General features: G+C 35.1%; 3 protein-coding genes and 1 long non-coding RNA gene across 5 annotated transcripts; 1 reads left to right on the top strand and 3 right to left on the bottom strand.

Annotated features, from left to right (window-relative positions):
* Window positions 1-970: 970 nt before the first annotated feature.
* Window positions 971-3,567, bottom strand: LOC130653717 (maternal embryonic leucine zipper kinase-like). The gene is made up of 10 exons (XM_057456232.1): window positions 3,506-3,567; window positions 3,279-3,351; window positions 2,971-3,024; window positions 2,690-2,782; window positions 2,475-2,612; window positions 1,872-2,068; window positions 1,413-1,567; window positions 1,299-1,322; window positions 1,080-1,201; window positions 971-1,024 (listed from the first exon to the last, which is right to left on the bottom strand). Exons 1-10 carry the CDS (start codon window positions 3,565-3,567, stop codon window positions 971-973), a joined length of 972 nt encoding a protein of 323 aa, XP_057312215.1.
* A 2,309-nt stretch (window positions 3,568-5,876) lies between these two features.
* On the top strand, window positions 5,877-8,722 carry LOC130655284 (uncharacterized). Of its 2 annotated transcripts, XR_008984617.1 has the most exons (4): window positions 5,877-7,118; window positions 7,526-7,605; window positions 8,376-8,474; window positions 8,569-8,722. It is a non-coding gene; the product is annotated as an uncharacterized LOC130655284 (long non-coding RNA). The 2 variants fall into 2 exon arrangements; XR_008984616.1 differs by having other exon boundaries at window positions 5,879-7,605.
* A 6,379-nt stretch (window positions 8,723-15,101) lies between these two features.
* On the bottom strand, window positions 15,102-17,180 carry LOC130653719 (uncharacterized). The gene is made up of 2 exons (XM_057456233.1): window positions 16,865-17,180; window positions 15,102-15,521 (listed from the first exon to the last, which is right to left on the bottom strand). Exons 1-2 carry the CDS (start codon window positions 16,988-16,990, stop codon window positions 15,102-15,104), a joined length of 546 nt encoding a protein of 181 aa, XP_057312216.1. The 5' UTR covers window positions 16,991-17,180.
* Window positions 17,169-19,918, bottom strand: LOC130653720 (uncharacterized). Its single transcript, XM_057456234.1, has 7 exons — window positions 19,790-19,918; window positions 19,591-19,608; window positions 19,018-19,146; window positions 18,484-18,576; window positions 18,270-18,407; window positions 17,667-17,863; window positions 17,169-17,367 (listed from the first exon to the last, which is right to left on the bottom strand). Exons 1-7 carry the CDS (start codon window positions 19,916-19,918, stop codon window positions 17,169-17,171), a joined length of 903 nt encoding a protein of 300 aa, XP_057312217.1.
* Between the last annotated feature and the right edge of the window lie 2,631 nt (window positions 19,919-22,549).

The following is a 22,549-nucleotide window of genomic DNA, read 5'->3' on the forward strand; positions in this document are numbered from 1 at the left end:
CAGTCGTGTTCGCAAAAGTTATATTGCTCGAAACAGATTTTTCTTCCGTGAGTAACGTATCAACAGCTCTAACATATGAAAGTTTTGAATTTCAAATGAGAGTCAACTTTATCCCAGGACTTGTTAGGCTTTTCAACGACTCTTATAGACATTTGTGAATATTTTTAGATGTACACTCTCACATAGACCTTTGTAAATTCAAATAATCTTTTCATGGGATATATATAGTTAGAATATTGCTTTATTATATTAAGTATTATTTTAACTCTCTCTTTTCTTTTGCTTAACAACGGGGCTTAGTGATAAGGCAATTTGTGCCTTCTTTTTGCTCCGGCTATTTTTGTACATATTACAAGATATTTTAACCTGTAACATTTATATAACGGCGATATATACCTACAACCTAGAACCTTTTATATAAGGGCGGCTTTAACAAACAAAAAGCTTAAAAAGTCCTGGGGACGAAGTAGAATGAGTGTGAAAAAGTCAGTTAGTTTTTTCATGTATTGTATTCGTAGAGATGTTTTTTGCATGAAAAACTTTGTAAGCCTTGAATAATTAATTTTATTTTTCCTAACTGCGTTAGGTGCGCGAAAATTGATCATGCGCAAAATCATTTTGGGAAAAAACGTGAAAATTCATTTGGAATTTTTCGCCAAAAGAGACAGCGAAGTATAAGGGACAATGGGGTATTTTGGAAGAGGAGAATCTAGAAAATATTGGGTTTATTTTTCTCTGAATAAAAAAATAAATAAATTAAAACTCCACAACAGGAATTTCGTGTCAAATATCCAGCTAAATTCAAATTCTTAAAAAAAAATTCAAAATACAGTAAACCACTATGTTTAAGAGATTACTGGCAAATAGTTTTTCAAGTGGAAAATATAATTAATGCTCATCCCTGTACACAGAGTTTGTTGACTGATGTCATGGACACTATCGCTTACTCGACGGTTAAAAAGCTAGAATCTTAGAAAAATATTGATGTCTCTACTGCAATTGTAACAGATAATTTTAACGCGGACTACATTATAATAAAAAAAACCAATGCATATTGCACATACATCTGGTACAAAGACCTCATAAAATTCCTCTCCAGCTATTCTCAATCCTTGGAACCATGCATGTCGTTCTAACTCTTCGCAAGTAATCCTCTCCTGCCAGTCAAACTTGAACATGCTGTACAACATCTGGACGAAATCTAAACGCAAAAGTTACTAAAAGAGTTTTAATATGAACTTAGTTTTGTGGCTAGGGAGATTTTATGTTAACAATTACCACTGAGATTCGAGACGAACCTGTCAATAAGCACAGTGTAGGCCCTGGGAAAAAGGTTGTTGCACTCAGTAATACAAAAAGAGTTTAATTTTACAATTTTACAACTGCAGATTTTAAATTCAAGACAAACTTACCCTCACTGATAACACCATGAAGGTCGAGTAATGGTGAAGAGCCAGAAAGAAGGAAGTCACCATTTACATCAACCCCAAATGGCAATTTGAGGAAGTAGCTGGCATAAAAGGTGACTCCCAGCGCCCAGATATCAGCAGCACTGGGGAGGAAAAGTCTGAACAGAAAAAAAAAATGCTGAAATTGTTTCAATTATTTTACATTAGTTATTATTAACGAGTTACGAAAATTTATATTTATTTATTTAAATTTATATAAAGAAAATACTGCTGTGTATTTTCTTCCTTGTTATCTATCCCATGTAATCATTAAAGTAAACATGAAAAAAGTTGTCTGACTTAAAAACAAAATTGGAGTTTGTAAAAGATAGACTGCTATTGAATTTCTCGGAAGATTAAGCTGGGGGAACATTACGTCCCGAATTGTCTTCCTACTAAGTGCGATTCAAAAAAAATTGTTACCTTCCGTCGAACGACATTTCTGGTGGCATATACCCGGGTGTGCCCAGCCTTCCTTTTTGGATGTTTGAGGCATCAGGACTGGACAACCCGAAGTCTATCAGCTTTATGGAAAGCTCCTCGTTGACGATGATATTGTCCGGCTTGATATCCAGATGAGCAATGTTCTTTGTGTGGCAGAACTTAACAGCTGATACCATCTACAAGAGGTATAACTAACTATAGACTTTTTTATAAGAAATACCGTAAATGCTTGATTAAACGCCCTGGGCGCTGATTTAAAATTTTGACATTTATGATGAGCGTTTAGTCAAAAGGGGCGGTAGATTTGAGAGGGAGGCTTATCAAAAAAGCTTTTTTTAGTAGAAGAAAACCAGAGCTTAGAACTTAACGAAGGTTTTGACCATTCAAAAAGCTTTACTGATATAGCTCACAGAAGTGATTCTTTGTGAAGTGGAGTGGTAAGTGACAATTTTAACCGTTATTTTGCGTATGCGAACTTTACAAATTTATTCTACTTCATAAAAACTTAGATCTCGTTCTTCCAAAATAAAAGTTCTTGCTATGTGCACAGTCCGTCCAGAGAAATCAATATCTTGTATTTACCTGAGAGAAAAGGTATCTTGCAGTTGGCTCATCCAGCCGAGGAGCTTTCAACATAAATTCATAATAGCTGAGGCTGATGTTACCATGCCTCTCCATCACAATACCGAGGTATGTGTCATTGTGAAATACAGACACAACCTGAAACATAGAAAGAAGAGAAATTAAACCGAGTTTGTCTCGTGTTGAAGTTGTTTATATCAAATGAGGTAAATCACCTTCACGATGTGGGCATGACCTGAAAGCGTTTTCATAACATCAGCCTCAAGGGCTGCGGAAGGACAAGATTTGTTTACAAATTTAACAACAACCTAAAAGAATAAGTAAGACAATCATTCAAATTGATTCGGAGTTGGTTCACGCTCTGATTGGTTGAACGAGGCGATAACATAGATCCAATATTTACCCCAACCTTGTCCCCAAGGGCTTTTTCCCGTCAAGTAAGCCCTAGCGGGTTTGACACAGGCAAAAAACCCTGGAGACGAGGATGACATATTACCCAATCTATTAGATGTGCGTTTTCAAATGTGTTTAGGAGGATAGAAAGATATGTCTAATATTGAATAAGAATTGCCTAAAAATGCCGACTAAAGGAACTAGAATGCAATCGAGACCAAGGCGACAAGTCAAATCCCTGGGAAAGACTGTGGACCAGGCTGTTTGGCAATATTCATAAAACTAGCCTAAACACGACCAATTGTTATGTGAAATGTTGTAGCTAATGACGACAAGAAAATTAATTATCGCTTACAAAATTCTTGTCCACCAGATGTTGTGCCAGATAAACACGGCCAAAGGAACCCCCACCAAGATATTTCTCAGCGATAAACATGCTGTTAAACTTCCCTTGTCCGTACTCTGGCTTTTAGGCGTTCTCATCCTAAAAAATAAATAAATAAATAAATAAAAAATAGATAATTACAAATGCTGGATTGGTTGCTGGAAGATAAAGTTAAAAATATACACCATTGCCATAGGCACAAAAAAAAATGTAAATATAGTTTTGAAGGGCGAAGTAAAACACATATTAATACAGTGGGCTCTCGCTATCTCGACTTCTCTCCATCTCAAACAAAAGTCTTGATGGTGTGAACATTTGTGTACTCTCTTTGGCTTGAACTTCTCTATCTCAAATTTTTCTCTATCTCAACAAAAGGCCCGGTCCGTTCTCACTTTTTTCTCTCTATTTCAAACTCTTTTGTGTCCCTTGCAAGTTCGAGACAGAGAGTCAACTGTAAACCTTTCTTCATAGAAAAACAAGATTTCATTGTTTCGCTTTGTTAAAGCTGATTGGCTCAAAACTCATCAGGGGTTTTACCAGAAACTTAGAAAATTTCTAAAAGAGTTCAAAAATCAATAAAAGTAAAAAGTGATAAATTTTGAAACAAAATTCACCAAGTTGTCGAAAAGTACAAATTTTAACTCTAGCTACATCGTTATTGGAATAGACTTCTATCCTGCTAGACCCTTTTTATTGTAAAGTCAAACGTTTTGACATTGAACAAAAATATCCATACTCTATCAGAGTTCCTAGCAACTCCAACACCACTGCTTTGATCAGCAGAAATCCCAGCAAAAGTTGAGTATTTCTGATGCTGAATGAAATACAGAAAATCTCGATTAAGCAAATTTACGTTCGTCAACATTTTGATTTTTAGTATGGATGTGTTACCTACCCCAGCAGATGGCATCCCGTTGGTTCGATATCCACTTGAGTGGGACATCCTGTTTAGCACTTAAAGTGCTGTATATACAGATATTCAACCTAAAACCAAGATTTGAAAAAGTATTTTAGTTCTAATGTGCAATTGTTTAAGTCACTATGTACCTAGGGCCTTGCTTGAACGAGCTAGTTTTCGAAATGCTGCTTAACAGCAAAAAAAGAATTATTGATTTTATGATTTTGATTTGATATGATTTTTAGCCTAGCTAGCTGAAGACAAGCATTTGGCGATACCAAAAACGCTAATAGCGATGTATACCCTTAAGTGGTCTTTTCAGGAAATTTGATTCTCTCAATACTTCTTTGTAGAACAGACCAAGTTGGATACCTGCGTGATTTTACAATTCTTAACTCCAAGCTATAGCTGGCAAGCTAAAGATTATGGAGGCTTTTAGCTAACTAGATTCCCTGGTTTTCTTAAAAAAGTGTGTATCGCCAGCTAGCCAGTTTGAAAAAAAGAGAATGTTTGTTAAATACTCTTTTCTTCATTTTTATGATCTCATGACAATCTAGTTCAACTACACCACATACCTGATAGTGAGTGCGGGGAATTGTTCCATGCTTTGTTATTGAACAGTTACCAACAAAGCACAACAGAAAAATTGCTGTTACCACGAAGAAAGAATCTCTTTTCCTTCGGTAGCTATACATGTTGTGACTTTTGCGCGGTTTAAAAACATTCAATCTTGACGTTCGCACTAATAATGTTTTTCAAAATGGAGTTGACGCTCTTTGTTGAAAAAAGGTCCACATTAAGACCAAAACAAAACAAATGAATTATGGTAAAAGTAGCCATACCTGTTATAGATTGAATTTCTTTGTTTCACAAACGTTTTTTCGCTTTATAAATATATCTTCTATCTTTCCTCTCTCTTTCTCCTTTTTTACTTCAAAAACATGTCAACTCGAGGTCATGAATTTGTAGAAGTACGCTAAGGAATCTGATTTGAGTTAACATATTTGACGTCAAATATGTTAACTTTGCACATGCGCAACAAATAAAAAATTTAATGTGCTTGCTATTAGAAACTTTAATCTGATGGCTTATGTTTCCAAATACTGTCCCCGTTATGTAAAATTCACAACCGTCAATCTTTAAATGTAAAACTTGAAAGGATCCTAAGAAGAAGTACAATCATGTTGAGTAAAAACAAGCTCGCCAACGAAAAGTATAGGATGCTTTTAGGAATTTTAAAAAACGTTTACGTAAAACTTTACTTCGTCTGAAGAAGAAGAAATTGAATATTCCACAAAATACACTAAAGTGAAATTTGTCCTAGGCTAGCGGCGCAAACGACACTTAACGAGTACCATTGTACATGAGCAACTATCTTATGACGGGTGTGAAACCAACGCTGCAGCCCGAAATTTTGCTTTTGACGTATTGAAACCTGATATAAACAAGCGGTGGTTTCATATTGGCTTGTAAAGACTGGTTTTAGTTTCACCGTTGTTGCCATAAGGGAAACAAATTTTGCAATAAAAACCTTCAAAGACAAACTTTCTTCAAAATAGACTTTCGCCATAATGTATAAAAAGAGCCATGATTTCTCTCCAGAATTGTAGTCTTCCGATCAGCGGTTTACCGTTATGCATCGATTAAACGCCGGGGGCGTTTATTAAATATTTTGATATTTAGGGGGGCGTTTAATTGAGGGGGCGTTTATAAGAGGGGGGCGTTTAATAAAAAATGTTGAAATTGAAAATTGTTATTATATTTGTAGTTAGTCAAATAAACAAAATACAAACAAAAAATATGATACAACAACAAATATTCAACAGTTAAGTATGTCGATTTCTTCATCTATATTATTTTCGGAAATTTCGAACGCGTTCAAGTCAAGTTCTTTATCTTTGAGTCTGGTTTTTTAAAACATTTTATTAGAAGTAAAAATATGGCTCGAGAAAGTGGTCACTATCCCTGCGCCATAAAACAGACTTGATTAGTGTCATCCGAGGTCATCATGTTTACAAGTCGATGTGGTCCTCTACAATCGGTGAAATTCTCTTTACTGCCCCGACTCAAGAGAAGAGGCTCAGCAGTATGATAAATACTGTGTTGGAGTGTATCAAGATGAAGAACACGGGGTGCTGGTGGGGCATATACCTGTTGAGATTTCTAGCCTTTGCTATCATTTTCTCAACCAAAGTGACGACAATATGATACGTGTGGTAGTGACAGGGAAAAGGCAAAGAGAGGTTGGTTTGGTTGTTCCTGTAAAGTTTAGTTTTGAGACAAGTCGCAAAAAAGATGCCGAGACGCTCGAAAGGGAACTGTTGAAGGGGAAGGAACTGTTTCCAACAATAAAACTTATTTTAAGACGAAAAGGAGTGTACAGAAAGTTTCTTGTTTATAAGAAATAATAAAATTTTGAAACAATTAAACTTTTTTTTTACTCGTAGTAAACTGCCATGCCATACATAGGCCAGGGAGAGGACTAAAACATAAGCATTGCTGCTGTTTCGATTAAACGCGCCTTTTGATAGGGGGCATTTAGTCGTGGGGGCGTTTATTAAATATTTTGATATTTAGGAGGGAGTTTAATCGAGGGGGCGTTCATAAGAAGAGGGACGTTTAATCGATGCATTACGGTAGCTTACTGTTAATGCTCGATTAAGCGCCCTGGTCGCTTATTAAATATTGTGACTTTTGGAGTGGGCGCTTATTCGAGAGAGCGATAAATCAAGTGGGGCACTTATCGAAAGAATCTCGTTTTTCTGTGTTTAAGCTTTCCTTTTGGGAAATTATAACAGCGCTAGCTACCTTAGTGACTCTGACGACGCATCAGCTACATAAACAAAGATGATCAACCAGAAGAAGGAGGGGGCAAACTTGCCCATAAAAGGAAGAATAAAGATAAAAATTGTTTATATCTTTGTCGAAAAAAGTTGTTGGTTGTGCCATAGCATTACCGATACAGAAGGTGAGGATTTTATGATACTATATCTTTCGTCTGACCAGTATTTCCGGTTAATTTAAGCGACTGATCTGTTTCTATGAGCTTTTTTATGGGCTCATTAAACAAAATCTCGCCTTCTATACATCCCTGATGATTTTTATCAATTGTATATAGGGACAAGTAGGCTGGCTTTGTAGGTGCGCTACTGTTTACAACCCAGTACACAGGAAACCTTTCCGCTCATGAACGCTTCAACCTGCTTGTAGAAAAAATTTTCCATGCAAACGCTAACTTTTTCAATTGTTAATGGGTTTTCTACTGCAACATTAGTCTTTCATAACCAGACGTTCTTGTTTTGTTTTTTGTTTTTGAATATAAACACAATTTAAATCAACCTAGCTAATGATACAGCTCTTATTTGTTTTATTTAGGCATACCCAGTGATAATCTCTGAGGATGCAAAAGTAGAAGAAGTGGCTCAGGGAGTTCCAACTCTGTCGTGGTGTTGCAGGTAGGACTGTCTGAGATGTTTCTATAGATCTTTCTGTGGCGGTGTTGACATGTAAATTTCAGTAAAGTGAAATATTAATACGAGGTAATTTGACGCCACGTTTACATAAGGTTTTACTATGCCTGAAGTGAATTAAAATTGCCCGTCTCTGCCTTGCTTACGCCGGCCAAAATTTAAATACGCATGCGTATAGCACTTACTTTACTTGAATTTCAATATGGTGTTTACATGAGGTTTTTACACCAACAGTAAAATTTTCCTTCTGTCAAAAAAACTAAAGTAAGTTTTACTATAAGGGTATAATTGACTGAAGAGAAAAATTCCACTTCTGGCGAATTCAAATTCTCATGTAAACGTCACATAAGTATTTTTAATCATTGGAAGCTTTCTACATAACATACATATGTATGGGGAAAAATTGCCATTTCCAATGTTGCGAAAATTAGTATCTCAGAAAGTTGTTGAGAAACTCGTTATTCGCGGAAGATAATTTCCTAAAATTTTTAAGAAACAGTCAGAATTTTGTAGATCTCTCTGAAGTCTTATGCTTCTTGTATCACAAAAATTTATGCAGAACTTATTTGCATAAATGTTTTTTGCGATTTTCGACCCTCGCAAAATTAGTGGGCAAGATTTTACAATTTTTGCAATTTTACAAAACAATCGAAAAATAAGACAGGAATTGATCAGTTGAAATAGAAATTTTTAAAGCTGCTATCTGCTTTAACATTTTTAACAAAACCACTCTGCTATTTTCGTATTTCGTGTAGCACTAATCCAGTCTCAGCGATGTGTGGTATTAGCCGGATATAGGTATTCTCACAAAATAGATGTCAAGGAATTGCCACTCGCTTGGTGGACTGTATCAGGTAAGTTTTCCTTCATAACTTTTAAAGATCTTTTCGCATAGTTTTCTCTTGCCATATAAACTGTTTTAGACTGGTATTGTTACATTTCTTTTAGGCATGATTTTCTGTACGGATGTGTGATTGGAAAACACAAAATTGCTTTCTCTGATCCAACACCAAATGGGTGCGCCTTCGCGGAAAAATATACTGGTCAAAAAGAAATATTAGTATTTCGATGATATTATCAAGATATTGATCAAAATGCATCAGACGTTATCGTTAAAATTTGTTTGTAAATATTTTAATAAATATAATAAAAAATATAATTTTAGAATTGCTTGTTTTATTGTTCTCGTTGCGGTTACCTGAACACAAGAACATGATGTGAACACGAGAATGTGAAAATTATTTGAACAAGCTCTCTTTTTGAGTAGCGTAAATTGTTACTGTTAGTGGAAACTTCAGCGAGGTTGAAACTGACTCGAATCAAAAAAAAGTTGCAAGAAAAAATTTCATGACTGCAATTGGGAATTAATTGTTTCTCGCGAAACAGAAAAAATTCTGAAAAGAAAAAAGGTCCCGTTAAGGCACTTTTTAAAAACCTGGAATTTCAATCGTTACCAAGAAAGAAGAACTTAAATAGAAAAAAATTTCATAACCATTTTTGCATAATTCTGTTGTTGATTTTTTAGTTTGTTTTATAATACTTGCTGTATCTTTGTTTATAAATATCCTAGAGAAGGGCAACCTTCGTGAATTTTGGTCAAATTTGAAAGAATCAAATCGCAAAAGTTTATAAGAGCAAAAAATGTTTTTGCTTTAATTCGCCAAAATAAAAATCGAAATTCATCCATATTTTTCCTAACCAACAATTTAATTATGCAATCCTTAATTATTTTGTGATTTGCGAAAGTTATTGCTCGCGAAACTTTCCAATAGCGTCCATTTGCAAATTTATTTAATATGACCGATTCGCGAAGGTCTCTGCACTTAATGTGTTACAAGAATGTACCTACTCGTTTTAAAAAAACGTTAAAGATAATTAAGCATAAGTCTCTTTGACGTATTGAGATCAACCATAAACTAAAGAATATACACCGTGTAAAGATTCGAGTAAACCGAGGTTGCATATAGTTGTCAACAGGAATGATGATAAGGCGAATATCGTAGCTCATGTTTGTTGTGGTATACGTCAAATTTAACATAGGTATATCGCGCCTTTATAAAACGGATTTTGGCGGAAGACACTGACTCCACCCTGATCTTCTTTGCACACAGTTCAGACAAAAGACTGTTTTGATCAGTACTATTTATTTGTCAACAAGTATTTCTTGTTTGTTCATGTAAAAATCAATTCTGATCTTCTACTATGTGTCGTCTTTTTAGTTCTACTTCAGTTTGTGTGGACATGTGAATAATCTAAACAAACAAAATGAAATAACACAAAATTCTTTACATGAACCTTGTTTTTAGCGACAAAATTTTAGGTTGAATATTTTCCCACTGAGCACTCCCAATTTCTGTGAGCTGGCTAAATCATTTGGCCCCTAACCTACTATTTAGACTATATCTGAATTATTTTAATCATGGAATTGCTTTTAATATTTTCTGAACATGTATTTTTATTAAAATTCATATGATGTCAAAAACGGTTTATTAGCGTCGCTGAAAGGAGTAATATCTCGAACTCGGTCCTATATATATCACAACGGTAAGCTGTTTAATATCTATTCACTGTGCTATAACAACATGATGCCGGTAAAGGTATCTATCTAAAGGGTCTTTGCTTAGAATGTTTCTTTTTCCAACGCACCACGAATCTTAGCATACAGAAGTAAGTGAGTAAGTAACATGAAGCTTTAATGTCTTGAGGATTCCATCCTAATGGCTGCCTTTTCCTTCCCTCTGATTGTGACTATTACCGCCAGAAATACGCTTAGCATTGCTATAACTTGCTTGCCTGTCACACAAGCCTGTCAAACCTGACAACACTACATTTAAAGTCCACCGGAATATGTACTCGAACCCGCACCTTATGGTAACAAGCCGAATGCGCGACCACTACACCATCTCCGCATAAGAAAAGAATAACAAGGCCACATATTTAATGAACACGGGAATTCTTTGCGTGAAAATAAAAAGCAGAAAAATCATTAAAAAACTCACCAGTAACAAGAACAATGTTGTAATATTTTCATCACTATTTTGTTCAAGTTTAATTTTTTGTTCATATGAAATGAACTTCCCTGCCATGGAGATCTCCATTAGCAGTTCAATCAAACGGTAAACCTAAAAATACCGAAGACATATGGTTCAGATTAATTTTAAACATTGAACATTGTGTTCTGTTATGAAGATTTATTCTGTTCAATTTTAGGGGTTTGTAACTTGACATAACGATTTAGGTAGATGCATTGTTATGGAGACAACAAGAGATATTCCTACCGTAGGTACTGATTATTTGCAGCATGTCAGTCACATCAGTAGTCTATCCTATATTAAGAAAAAAAAACTATTTCTTCCTATCTTTTCAATTAATACCATTTTTCTATACTACTTATATTGTAAACGTTAATAAATTTGTTTAACAGGCGCCTTTTAAGAAACGAACAGTTTTTATTCCCCCGAATAATTAAATTCGGCAAAATTGAAACTTTCTCGAACTTAAGGGTAATAGACATTCTCATTCCCTAAGCTCTTTGAGATCAACCTCGAACGGTTTATCACAATGAGCTTTGAGAAAATTATGTTTCTGACTTACTTTCATAGACGACCATTTTGCGTTATTTTACAAGTTGGTATTATTTTACTTGGCAGACTTGTTGACAGAACTGAAATTGAAAAAAAGAGGTAAAGTTACACTTGTAGGAGACGAATCAGGTAATGATATAGATTTCATTTTTTCAAACCAAAGGATTATTTTGAAAAATATTTGCGTAAAATTGAACAGAACTTACAACTATCTTTATAAGCACGTTTCACCTTAAGATTCTAAGATTGTTAATTGGAATAGTTTTTGCGGTTTTGCGGCTTTTAGTTCAATTAGCAAGATTGTTACGCGCAAAAAATCAGGAAAACTGCGAAATTATGCTTTTGAAAACGTATACTAGAATTCTTTTCTTAAATTGTTTTTTCTTCTGTCTAAAAATTGAATTAAGAGGTTTTCAACAAAGAGATTTTCTGGTGGATTCTGCTCCTGTTAACTTAAAATAATTGTTTTTTTAAAACTTAAGTGTTATTTGCGAATTTTCACAGTTCCATTCTGAGAGATATATAATGAACTGTCTATATTACGAACCTCTGATACAACGAACATGTTTTTTACGAACCAATTGCGCCATTTAAGTGTTCCTTTTATCGAAAGTTTACTTGTATCATTAAAAGAAAAACAAAACAAGTTTCTAGAAGATTTTACAGACTTCTAATATTTGCGCAGCAACTAACACAAACAGAACTATTTTTGCATTATTTTAGTTGTCGCTCTTTATTCCACCTATAAAAGATAAAAAGCGAAGATCTCTTGATATAGCAAACGCTTAAAAGACACACAAAATGTTCGTTTTATGAAAGGGTACAAGGTATAATTATAAGGATTTCTAAAGGAAGAGGGGTTTGTGAAAGTTTGTGAAAAATATAATTCCTTTAAAACTTACATCGTTCCAAACTGAACAAGACACTGTTTTGATCAGAATGATTTATTTGCCAACAAGTATTTAGTTCTTTGGTCATGCAAAAATCATTTCTGATCTTCTACTCGTCGTCCTTCTAGCTCTACTTAAGTTTTCAAGTTGATGTGGAGATGTTTAAGCATGCGAATGATCTAAATAAACAAGAATATGAAATAACACAAAGTACTTTACATGGACCCTGTTTTCACCGACAAAACTTTTAGTTGAATACTTTCCCACTGAGAACTTCCAATTTCTCTTAGTTGGCTAATTCATTTGATCACGTAGCAGACGTGTTATTTAGATTCTATCTGATTTATTTCAATCGTGGAATTGCTTTCAATATTTTCTCTGAACATGCACTTTTGTCAAAATTGACATGCTGCCAAAAACGGTTCACGGGCGTCGTTGAAAATAGAATTATCTCAAAATTGGTCCTAAGAGGATATATCACAGCGGTAAGCTGTCCAACATCTATTCAATGCGCTTTTAACAACATGATGCCGGTAAAAGTCAAAAGGGCGTTTGGTTAGAATGTCTCTTTTTTCAACGCCCCACGAATCTCAGCTTAAAAAAGTAGGTAACATGACGTTTTATTGTCCTTAGGGATTCTATCCTAATGTCTGGCTTTTCTTTCCCTCTGATTGTGACTATGTTACATTATCGCCAGAGATATGTATAGCATTGCTCTAACTTGCTTGTCTGCCACACAAGCCGGTTAGAGGTTTGTAGCCATTAAATGGGCTGACAACACTGCAATTAAAGTGCGCCGGAGTGGGTACTCGAACCTGCGCCTTATGGTTACAAGCCAAATGCGCTACCACTACATCATCTCCGTGTAAGAAAAGAATAACAAGGCCACATATTCAATGAACACGGTAAATCTCTGCGTGCAAATAAAAAGCAGAAACATCATTAAGAAACTCACCAGTAACAAGAACAATGTTGTAACATTTTCATCACTATTTTGTTCGAGTTTAATTTTTTGTTCATATGAAATGAACTTCCCTGCCATGGAAATCTCCATGAGCAGTTCAATCAAACGGTAAACCTAAAAACACCGAAGATCATATGATTTAGATTTATTTCTAACATTGAACATTGAGTTCTATTATGAATATTTAATCTGTTAAATTTTAGGGGTTAGTAACTTGACATAATGATTTAGGTGGATGCATTGTTACGGAGACAACAAGAAATATTCCTACCGTAGGTACTGATTATTTGCAGCATGTCCGTCACATCATTAGTTTGTCCTATACTGAGAAGAAGAAAAAACTATTTTTTCTATCTCTTCAACTAATACCATTTTTCTTTACTACTTATTTTGTTAACGTCAATAAGTCTGTTTACCAGGCGCCTTTTAAGAAACGAGCGGTTTTTATTCGTCCGATTAATTAAATTCAGAAAAATTGGAAACTTTTCGAACTTAAGGGTACTAGACATTCTCATTCCCAGAGCTCTTTGAGATCAACCTCGAACGTTTTATCACAATGAACTTTGAGAGAATTATGTTTCTGACTTACTTTCATAGACGACCATTTTGCGTTATTTTACAAGTTGGTATCATTTTACTTGGCAGACTTGTTGACAGAACTGAAATTGAAAAAAAGAGGTAAAGTTACACTTGTAGGAATCGAATCAGATAATGAGATAGATTTCATTTTTTTAAACCAAAAGAATATTTTAAAAAATATTTGCGTAAAATTGAACAGAACTTACAACTATCTTTTTAAGCACGTTTCACCTTAAATTTCTAAGGTTATTAATTGGGAATAGTTTTTGCAATTTTGTGGCTTTTAGTTAAATTAGCGATTAATTAAGTTCTCAATTCCTATTCCCAAACGTGGCTTCGTTTTATACCTTTTAGGTCAAAGCCAAAATAATCTAATAAAAATACCTGCTAACAGCGCGTCTAGAATACATTTTTCTCTCTTTCCCAGATGATGTTCATATCTTTGTGTAACTACGTAGTTAAGATATTTTAATTAATAATCAATAATCAAATACGACTGAAATAAAACTCCGTTTGCGGTCATTTCTCGGTAGTAATAAAAACACTCTTCTTTTTCCAAATAATCGAAACAAAAAACTGAGACGTACCTAATACTTTCTTCTAGTGCGCCATTGATTTGATTTTGCCAGCGATGGTCGGCCGGCAGGGAGGAGGAAGCTGGAGAAAACCCCCTATTGCCTTGACGGCAATAAAGAGGTTTTCTGGTGGATTCTCGCCTCTGCTCCTATCAACTGAGAATATTTGTTTTTTTTAAACTTAAAATGTTATTTGCGATGTACCATTAAAAGAAAAACAAAACAAGTTTCTAGAAGACTTTACAGACTTCTAATAATCGCGCAACAACTAACACAAACAGAACTATTTTTGCATTATTTTAGTTGTCGCTCTTTATTTCACCAAATTAAAAAAGGAAACGAAGCGGAAAATAAATTGAACTGAAATTGAATAAAATGAGCTCTCGATATAACAAACGCTAAAGACACACACAAAATGTTCGTAAAAGCTAAAATTCGTTATATGAAAGGGTAAAGGGATTTACTTATAAGGGTTTCTTAAGAAAGAGGGATAGACTTAGTTCGTGAAAAAAAATTTTTATTTCAAACTTACACCGCTCCCAACTGAGGCGATCAGAATTTTCCACCATGGGGATCCAGTAATTGGCCTTTGTTTTATTTCCAAATACTGATCCTCGAGAAGAGTGAATTTAGCATCAAGGACAGTCTGTACAATTGACTTTGTTGCTGTTGCTGGTGGTGGTGATGGTGGTGGTGATTGCAGAGGTGGTGATTGCAGAGGTGGTGGTGGTGATGGTGGTGGTGATTGCAGAGGTGGTGGTGGTGCTGCTGTTGTCAATTGCAACAGAGGAAGCTATGAAAGAAAGTTTTTTCACAGGTAAAGACATATTTGAATATTTGATGTAAAAGGTTGCACAAATTGTAGACTTGATACACTTCAGCTAAATTATTATGATGTGTTGAATACCTGACTTTCCTTATCTGCATTCTTCGTTTTTTCATGAAAACTTTTATGGAGCCAAAGTTGCCTAATGTCGGCTAAATATCTGACATCAAAGGAATGCTTTACAATCCATAGATGTCGGATATCAGCCAAAACATTAGCGCCCTCGCAACTTGATTGACTCCAAAGGTTTCGAACGTCCACCAGAAAGCTCATGTCGATCGTGGTGTTATTTTTTGGAGACCATAGATGTTTAATATCTCCGAGGGCGTTTACGTCGATAGAGCTTTCTAGCTTCCACAAATCTCTAATGCCGTCCAGAAGACCTGGACGACTGGTGTTGTTGCTTCTTTGAGAATCTTTGTGTGCCGTTATTGACACAGTTGGTAGGGATGTTAACGACCCAGATGTTATAGATGCTGGTTCCTGAAAATAAGCATTTCTGTAAGTTTTAATTTAAAATTCAGCGAGATTGTAACAAGTTGTTTGTTTAGTATTTACATATGTTCGATTTTAAAAATTCAAGAAATGCATTTTTTAGCAATTTCTATAGCAATTTCTAAAAAGACTTTTTTAATTTTTTGAATGACCATAAGTAAATAATCTGAGAATACGGTTAAAAAATAAAACATTGTCAATGTCTACTCTGACTTTATAACTCAAAACTTGAAGCTTGGTTTAAAATTCGTAGTGCAACATCTCTTGTTTTGTTTTTGTTGTACAACATGTGTTTCCAAAAAAGTTGTTACGCTAAAAGTTGTTTGCATTCTTTCGTTCTGTAGCCTTTTTCACATTTCTATGTTTCCTCCCTCAAAATGAATAGCTTTCGAAAGAATTTTTAATTTAATTTTATTACAAAGACCCATACTTTAGTCGTAAAAATTTAAACGTGGTATTAATTTTCGCGAAATAGGCCTTTTTCGCGCAGTCGTGTTCGCAAAAGTTATATCGCTCGAAACAGATTTTTTTTCGTGAGTAACGTATCAACAGCTCTAACACATGAAAGTTTTGAATTTCAAATGAGAGTCAACTTCATCCCAGGACTTGTTAGGCTTTTTAACGACTGATCTTATAGACATTTGTAAATATTTTTAGATGTACACTCTCACATAGACCTTTGTAAATTCAAATAATCTTTCTATGGGATATATATAGTTAGAATATTGCTTTATTATATTAAGTATTATTTTAACTCTCTCTTTCTTTTTGCTTAACAACGGGGCTTAGTGATAAGGCAATTTGTGCCTTCTTTTTGCTCCGGCTATTTTTGTATATATTACAAGATAATTTAACCTGTAACATTTATATAACGGCGAAATATACCTACAACCTAGAACCTTTTATATTAGGACGGCTTTAGCAAAAAAAGCTTAAAAAGTCCTGGGGACGAGGTAGAATGAGTGTGAAAATGTCAGTTAGTTTTTTCATGCATTGTATTCGTAGAGAAAAAAAAAATAAATAAAAACTCCACAACAGGAAATTCGTGTCAAATATCCAGCTAAATTCAAATTCTTAAAAAAAAATCAAAATACAGTAAACCACTATGTTTAAGAGATTATTGGCAAATAGTTTTTCAAGTGGAAAATGTAATTAATGCTCATCCCTGTACACAGAGTTTGTTAACTGATGTCAAGGACACTATCGGTTACTCGACGGTTAAAAAGCTAGAATCTTAGAAAAATATTGATGTCTCTACTGAAATTGTAACAGATAATTTTAACGCGGACTACATTATAATAAAAAAAAAAACCAATGCATATTGCACATACATCTGGTACAAAGACCTCATAAAATTCCTCTCCAGCTATTCTCAATCCTTGGAACCATGCATGTCGTTCTAACTCTTCGCAAGTAATCCTCTCCTGCCAGTCAAACTTGAACATGCTGTACAACATCTGGACGAAATCTAAACGCAAAAATTACTAAAAGAGTTTTAATATGAACTTAGTTTTGTGGCTAGGGAGATTTTATGTTAACAATTACCACTGAGATTCGAGACGAACCTGTCAATAAGCACAGTGTAGGCCCTGGGAAAAAGGTTGTTGCACTCAGTAATACAAAAAGAGTTTAATTTTACAATTTTACAACTGCAGATTTTAAATTCAAGACAAACTTACCCTCACTGATAACACCATGAAGGTCGAGTAATGGTGAAGAGCCAGAAAGAAGGAAGTCACCATTTACATCAACCCCAAATGGCAATTTGAGGAAGTAGCTGGCATAAAAGGTGACTCCCAGCGCCCAGATATCAGCAGCACTGGGGAGGAAAAGTCTGAACAGAAATAAAAAAATGCTGAAATTGTTTCAATTATTTTACATTAGTTATTATTTTGAAAATTTATATTCATTTATTTAAATTTATATAAAGAAAATACTGCTGTGTATTTTCTTCCTTGTTATCTATCCCATGTAATCATTAAAGTAAATATGAAAAAAGTTGTCTGACTTAAAAACAAATTTGGAGTTTGTAAAAAATAGACTGCTACTAAATTTCTCGGAAGATTATTGGCCGGGGGAGCATTACGTCCCGAATTGTCTTCCTACTAAGTGCGATTCAAAAAAAATTGTTACCTTCCGTCAAACGACATTTCTGGTGGCATATACCCGGGTGTGCCCAGCCTTCCTCTTTGGATGTTTGAGGCATCAGGACTGGACAACCCGAAGTCTATCAGTTTTATGGAAAGCTCCTCGTTGACGATGATATTGTCCGGCTTGATATCCAGATGAGCAATGTTCTTTGTGTGGCAGAACTTAACAGCTGATACCATCTACAAGAGGTATAACTAACTATAGACTTTTTTATAAGCAATACCGTAAATGCTTGATTAAACGCACTGGGCGCTGATTTAAAATTTTGACATTTATGATGAGCGTTTATTCAAAAGGGGCGGTAGATTTGAGAGGGAGGCTTATCAAAAAAGCTTTTTTTAGTAGAAGAAAACCAGAGCTTAGAACTTAACGTAGGTTTTGACCATTCAAAAAGCTTTATTGATATAGCTCACAGAAGTGATTCTTTATGAAGTGGAGTGGTAAGTGACAATTTTAACCGTTATTTTGCGTATGCGAACTTTCCAAACTTATTCTACTTCATAAAAACTTAGATCTCGTTCTTCCAAAATAAAAGTTCTTGCTATGTGCACAGTCCGTCCAGAGAAAACAATATCTTGTATTTACCTGAGAGAAAAGGTATCTTGCAGTTGGCTCATCCAGCCGAGGAGCTTTCAACATAAATTCATAATAGCTGAGGCTGATGTTACCATGCCTCTCCATCACAATACCGAGGTATGTGTCATTGTGAAATACAGACACAACCTGAAACATAGAAAGAGAGAAATTAAACCGAGTTTGTCTCGTGTTGAAGTTGTTTATATCAAATAAGGTAAATCACCTTCACGATGTGGGCATGCCCTGAAAGCGTTTTCATAACATCAGCCTCAAGGGCTGCGGAAGGACAAGATTTGTTTACAAATTTAACAACAACCTAAAAGAATAAGTAAGACAATCATTCAAATTTATTCGAAGTAGGTTCACGCTCTGATTGGTTTAACGAGGCGATAACATAGATCCAATATTTACCCCAATCTTGTCCCCAAGGGCTTTTTTCCCGTCAAGTAAGCGCTAGCGGCTTTGACATAGGCAAAAAACCCTGGATACGAGGATGACATATTACCCAATCTATTAGATGTGTGTTTTCGAATGTGTTTAGGAGGATAGAAAGATATGTCTAATATTGAATAAGCATTGCCTAAAAATGCCGACTAAAGGAACTAGAATGCAATCGAGACCAAAGCGACAAGTCAAATCCCTGGGAAAGACTGTGGACCAGGCTGTTTGGCAATATTCATAAAACTAGCCCAAACACGACCAATTGTTATGTGAAATGTTGTAGCTAATGACGACAAAAAAATTAATTATCGCTTACAAAATTCTTGTCCACCAGATGTTGTGCCAGATAAACACGGCCAAAGGAACCTCCACCAAGATATTTCTCAGCGATAAACATGCTGTTAAACTTCCCTTGCCCGTACTCTGGCTTGTAGGCGTTCTCATCCTAAAAATAAATAAATAAATAAATAAATAAATAAATAAATAAATAAATAAATAAATAAATAAAAAAATAGATAATTACAAATGCTGGATTGGTTGCTGGAAGATAAAGTTAAAAATATACACCATTGCCATAGGCACAAAAAAAACACACATATTAATACAGTGGACTCTCGCTATCTCGACTTCTCTCCATCTCAAACAAAAGTCTTGATGGCGTGGACACTTGTGTACTCTCTTTAGCTTGAACTTCTCTATCTCAAATTTTTCTCTATCTCAACGAAAGGTCCGGTCCATTCTCACTTTTTTCTCTCTATTTTAAACTTCTTTGTGTCCCTTGCAAGTTCGAGACAGAGAGTCAACTGTAAACCTTTTTTCATAGAAAAACAAGATTTCATTGTTTCGCTTTGTTAAAGCTGATTGGCTCAAAACTCATAAGGGGTTTTACCAGAAACTTAGAAAATTTCTAAAAGAGTTCAAAAATCAATAAAAGTAAAAAGTGATAAGTTTTGAATCAAAATTCACCCAGTTGTCAAAAAGTACAAATTTTAACTCTAGCTACATCGTTATTGGAATAGACTTCTATCCTGCTAGACCCTTTTTATTGTAAAGTCAAACGTTTTAACATTGAACAAAAATATCCATACTCCATCAGAGTTCCTAGCAACTCCAACACCACTGCTTTGATCAGCAGAAATCCCAGCAAAAGTTGAGTATTTCTGATGCTGAATGAAATAAAGAAAATCTCGATTAAGCAAATTTACGTTCGTCAACATTTTGATTTTTAGTATGGATGTGTTACCTACCCCAGCAGATGGCATCCCGTTGGTTCGATATCCACTTGAGTGGGACATCCTGTGTAGCACTTAAAGTGCTGTATATACAGATATTCAACCTAAAACCAAGATTTGAAAAAGTATTTTAGTTCTAATGTGCAATTGTTTAAGTCACTGTGTACCTAGGGCCTTGCTTGAACGACCTAGTTTTCGAAATGCTGCTTAACAGCAAAAAAAGAATTATTAAATTTTAACCAGTAGAAATTGTCAAAATAAGAACGACAGAAAACAATTCATCGTTGCTTGAAGATTATAATTTTTAGCCTAGTTAGATGAAGACAAGCATTTGGCGATACCAAAATCGCTATTAGCGATGTGTACCCTTTAGTGTTCTTTTCAGGAAATTCGATTCTCTCAATACTTCTTTGTAGAACAGACCAAGTTGGATACCTGCGTGATTTTACAATTCTTAACTCCAAGCTATAGCTGGCAAGCTAAACATTTTGGAGGCTTTTAGCTAACTAGATTCCCTGGTTTTCTTAAAAAAGTATGTCTCGCCAGCTAGCTATAGCTAGTTTGAAAAAAAGAGAATGTTTGTTAAATACTCTTTTCTTCATTTTTATGATCTCATGACAATCTAGTTCAACTACACAACATACCTGATAGTGAGAGCGGGGAATTGTTCCATGCCTTGTTATTAAACAGTTACCAACAAAGCACAACAGAAAAATTGCTGTTACCACGGAAAAAAAAATCTCTTTTCCTTCGGTAGCTATACATGTTGTGACTTTTGCGCGGTTTAAAAACATTCGATCTTGACGTTCGAACTAATAATGTTTTCCAAAAATGGAGTTGGCGCTCTTTGTTGAAAAAAGGTCCACATTAAGACCAAAACAAAACGAATGAATTATGGAAAAAGTAGCCATACCTTTTATAGATTGAATTTCTCTTTTTCACAAACGTTTTTTCGCTTTATAAATATATCTTCTATCTTTCCTCTCTCTTTCTCCTTTTTTACTTCAAAAACATGTCAACTCGAGGTCATGAATTTGTAGAAGTACGCTAAGGAATCTGATTTGAGTTAACATATTTGACGTCAAATATCTTAACTTTGCACATGCGCAACAAATAAAAAATTTAATGCGCATGCGTAGTTTGTTGCTATTAGAAACATTCACTAGATTGCTTTAAATTAACATATTATTTGACGTCAAATACGCTAATTTTGCACATGGGCAACAGATAAAAGGTATAATGCGCATGCGTAGTGTTGTTGCTATTAGAAACTTTAATTTGTTGGCTTATGTTTCCAAATACTGTCCCCGTTATGTAAAATTCACAACCGTCAATCTTCAAATGTAAAACTTGAAAGGATCCTAAAAAGAAGTACAACCATGTTGAATAAAAACAAGCTCACCAACGAAAAGTATAGGATGCTTTTAGGAATTTTAAAAAACGTTGACGTAAAACTTTACTTCGTCTGAAGAAGAAGAAATTGAATATTCCACAAAATACACTAAAGTGAAATATGTCCTAAGCTAGCGGCGCAAACGACACTTAACGAGTATCATTGAACATGAGCAACTATCTTATGACGGGCGTGAAACCAACGCTGCAGCCCGAAATTTTGCTTTGACGTATTGAAACCGGATATAAACAAGCGGTGGTTTTATATTGGCTTGCAAAGACTGGTTTTAGTTTCACCGTTGTTGCCATAAGGGAAACAAATTTTGCAATAAAAACCTTCAGAGACAAACTTTCTTCAAAATGGGCTTCCGCCATAATGTATAGAAATAGCCATGATTTCTCTCCAGAATTGTAGTCTTCCGATCCGTGGTTTAGCTTACTGTTAATGCTCGATTAAGCGCTTGGGCGCTTATTTAACATTTTGACTTTCGGAGTGGGCGCTTATTCGAGAGAGTGATAAATCAAGTGGGGCGCTTATCGAAAGAATCTCGTTTTTCTGTGTTTAAGCTTTCTTTTTGGAAAATTATAATAGCGCTAGCTACCTTAGTGACTCTGACGACGCATCAGCTATATAAACAAAGATGAACAACCTGAAAAAGGAGGCGACAAACTTGCGCATAAAAGGAAGAATAAAGATAAAAAAAAGTCAAGTTTAAACACCCTTCAACACAGAGTATGGGTCCCTATTGCACATTCTGCGTAGAGGCAGCACAAAAAGAGAAGTGTACATGAAGCAACTAGCTGCAGAAGCCCATGATGGAGATCTACTGATCGACGCAGCTACTGGTGAAGTTGTTGACTGTGCCTCGAGGTAAAAATTTTGTTCACGATACGCTTCACCCTCATTTGAGCACAATATTGCGCTGTTTATACTGAATGATGAAACTGAATTCGTAGACACTTACAGCACTATGACTTCACTCAGTCTATTCCACACTTGCCGGGCATGCTCGTAGTCATTCTCCGTTATTCCGTCCACGTTGAACTGTGAAGCGCCTCTTTTGCAGGTAGCTCGGTCTCTTCGATGCGTTCCCAGTCATCCATACTCGTAGGGGTATACATCCTGGCATCGCATTAATTTGAAAGTATCTTCCTTATTGGAGAACGATCGGAGATTTCCGCATTTTTCGACACTCATTTTGCTTGATAGCCTTTCTAGGCTTG

The sequence above is a fragment of the Hydractinia symbiolongicarpus genome, chromosome 8 (genome assembly GCF_029227915.1).
Source record: "Hydractinia symbiolongicarpus strain clone_291-10 chromosome 8, HSymV2.1, whole genome shotgun sequence".
Taxonomy (NCBI): domain Eukaryota; kingdom Metazoa; phylum Cnidaria; class Hydrozoa; order Anthoathecata; family Hydractiniidae; genus Hydractinia; species Hydractinia symbiolongicarpus.

What these genes read in the sequence shown, in the direction of transcription:
- LOC130653717 (XM_057456232.1), bottom strand. Translation starts at nt 3,567, where the DNA reads ATGTTCACACCATCAAGACTTTTGTTTGAGATGGAGAGAAGTCGAGAT. An exon ending in TATCGCTGAGAAATATCTTG is followed by an intron (nt 3,025 to 3,278) that starts GTGGGGGTTCCT and finishes ATTCAATATTAG; the next exon opens with ACATATCTTTCTATCCTCCT. An exon ending in TACACTGTGCTTATTGACAG is followed by an intron (nt 1,202 to 1,298) that starts GTTCGTCTCGAA and finishes TTTTGCGTTTAG; the next exon opens with ATTTCGTCCAGATGTTGTAC.
- LOC130653719 (XM_057456233.1), bottom strand. Translation starts at nt 16,990, where the DNA reads ATGTTGTACAGCATGTTCAAGTTTGACTGGCAGGAGAGGATTACTTGC. An exon ending in ATGAGGTCTTTGTACCAGAT is followed by an intron (nt 15,522 to 16,864) that starts GTATGTGCAATA and finishes GCTTATTTTCAG; the next exon opens with GAACCAGCATCTATAACATC.
- LOC130653720 (XM_057456234.1), bottom strand. Translation starts at nt 19,918, where the DNA reads ATGTTGACGAACGTAAATTTGCTTAATCGAGATTTTCTTTATTTCATT. An exon ending in GGCATGCCCACATCGTGAAG is followed by an intron (nt 18,408 to 18,483) that starts GTGATTTACCTT and finishes TCTATGTTTCAG; the next exon opens with GTTGTGTCTGTATTTCACAA. An exon ending in CAAGATACCTTTTCTCTCAG is followed by an intron (nt 17,864 to 18,269) that starts GTAAATACAAGA and finishes TACCTCTTGTAG; the next exon opens with ATGGTATCAGCTGTTAAGTT.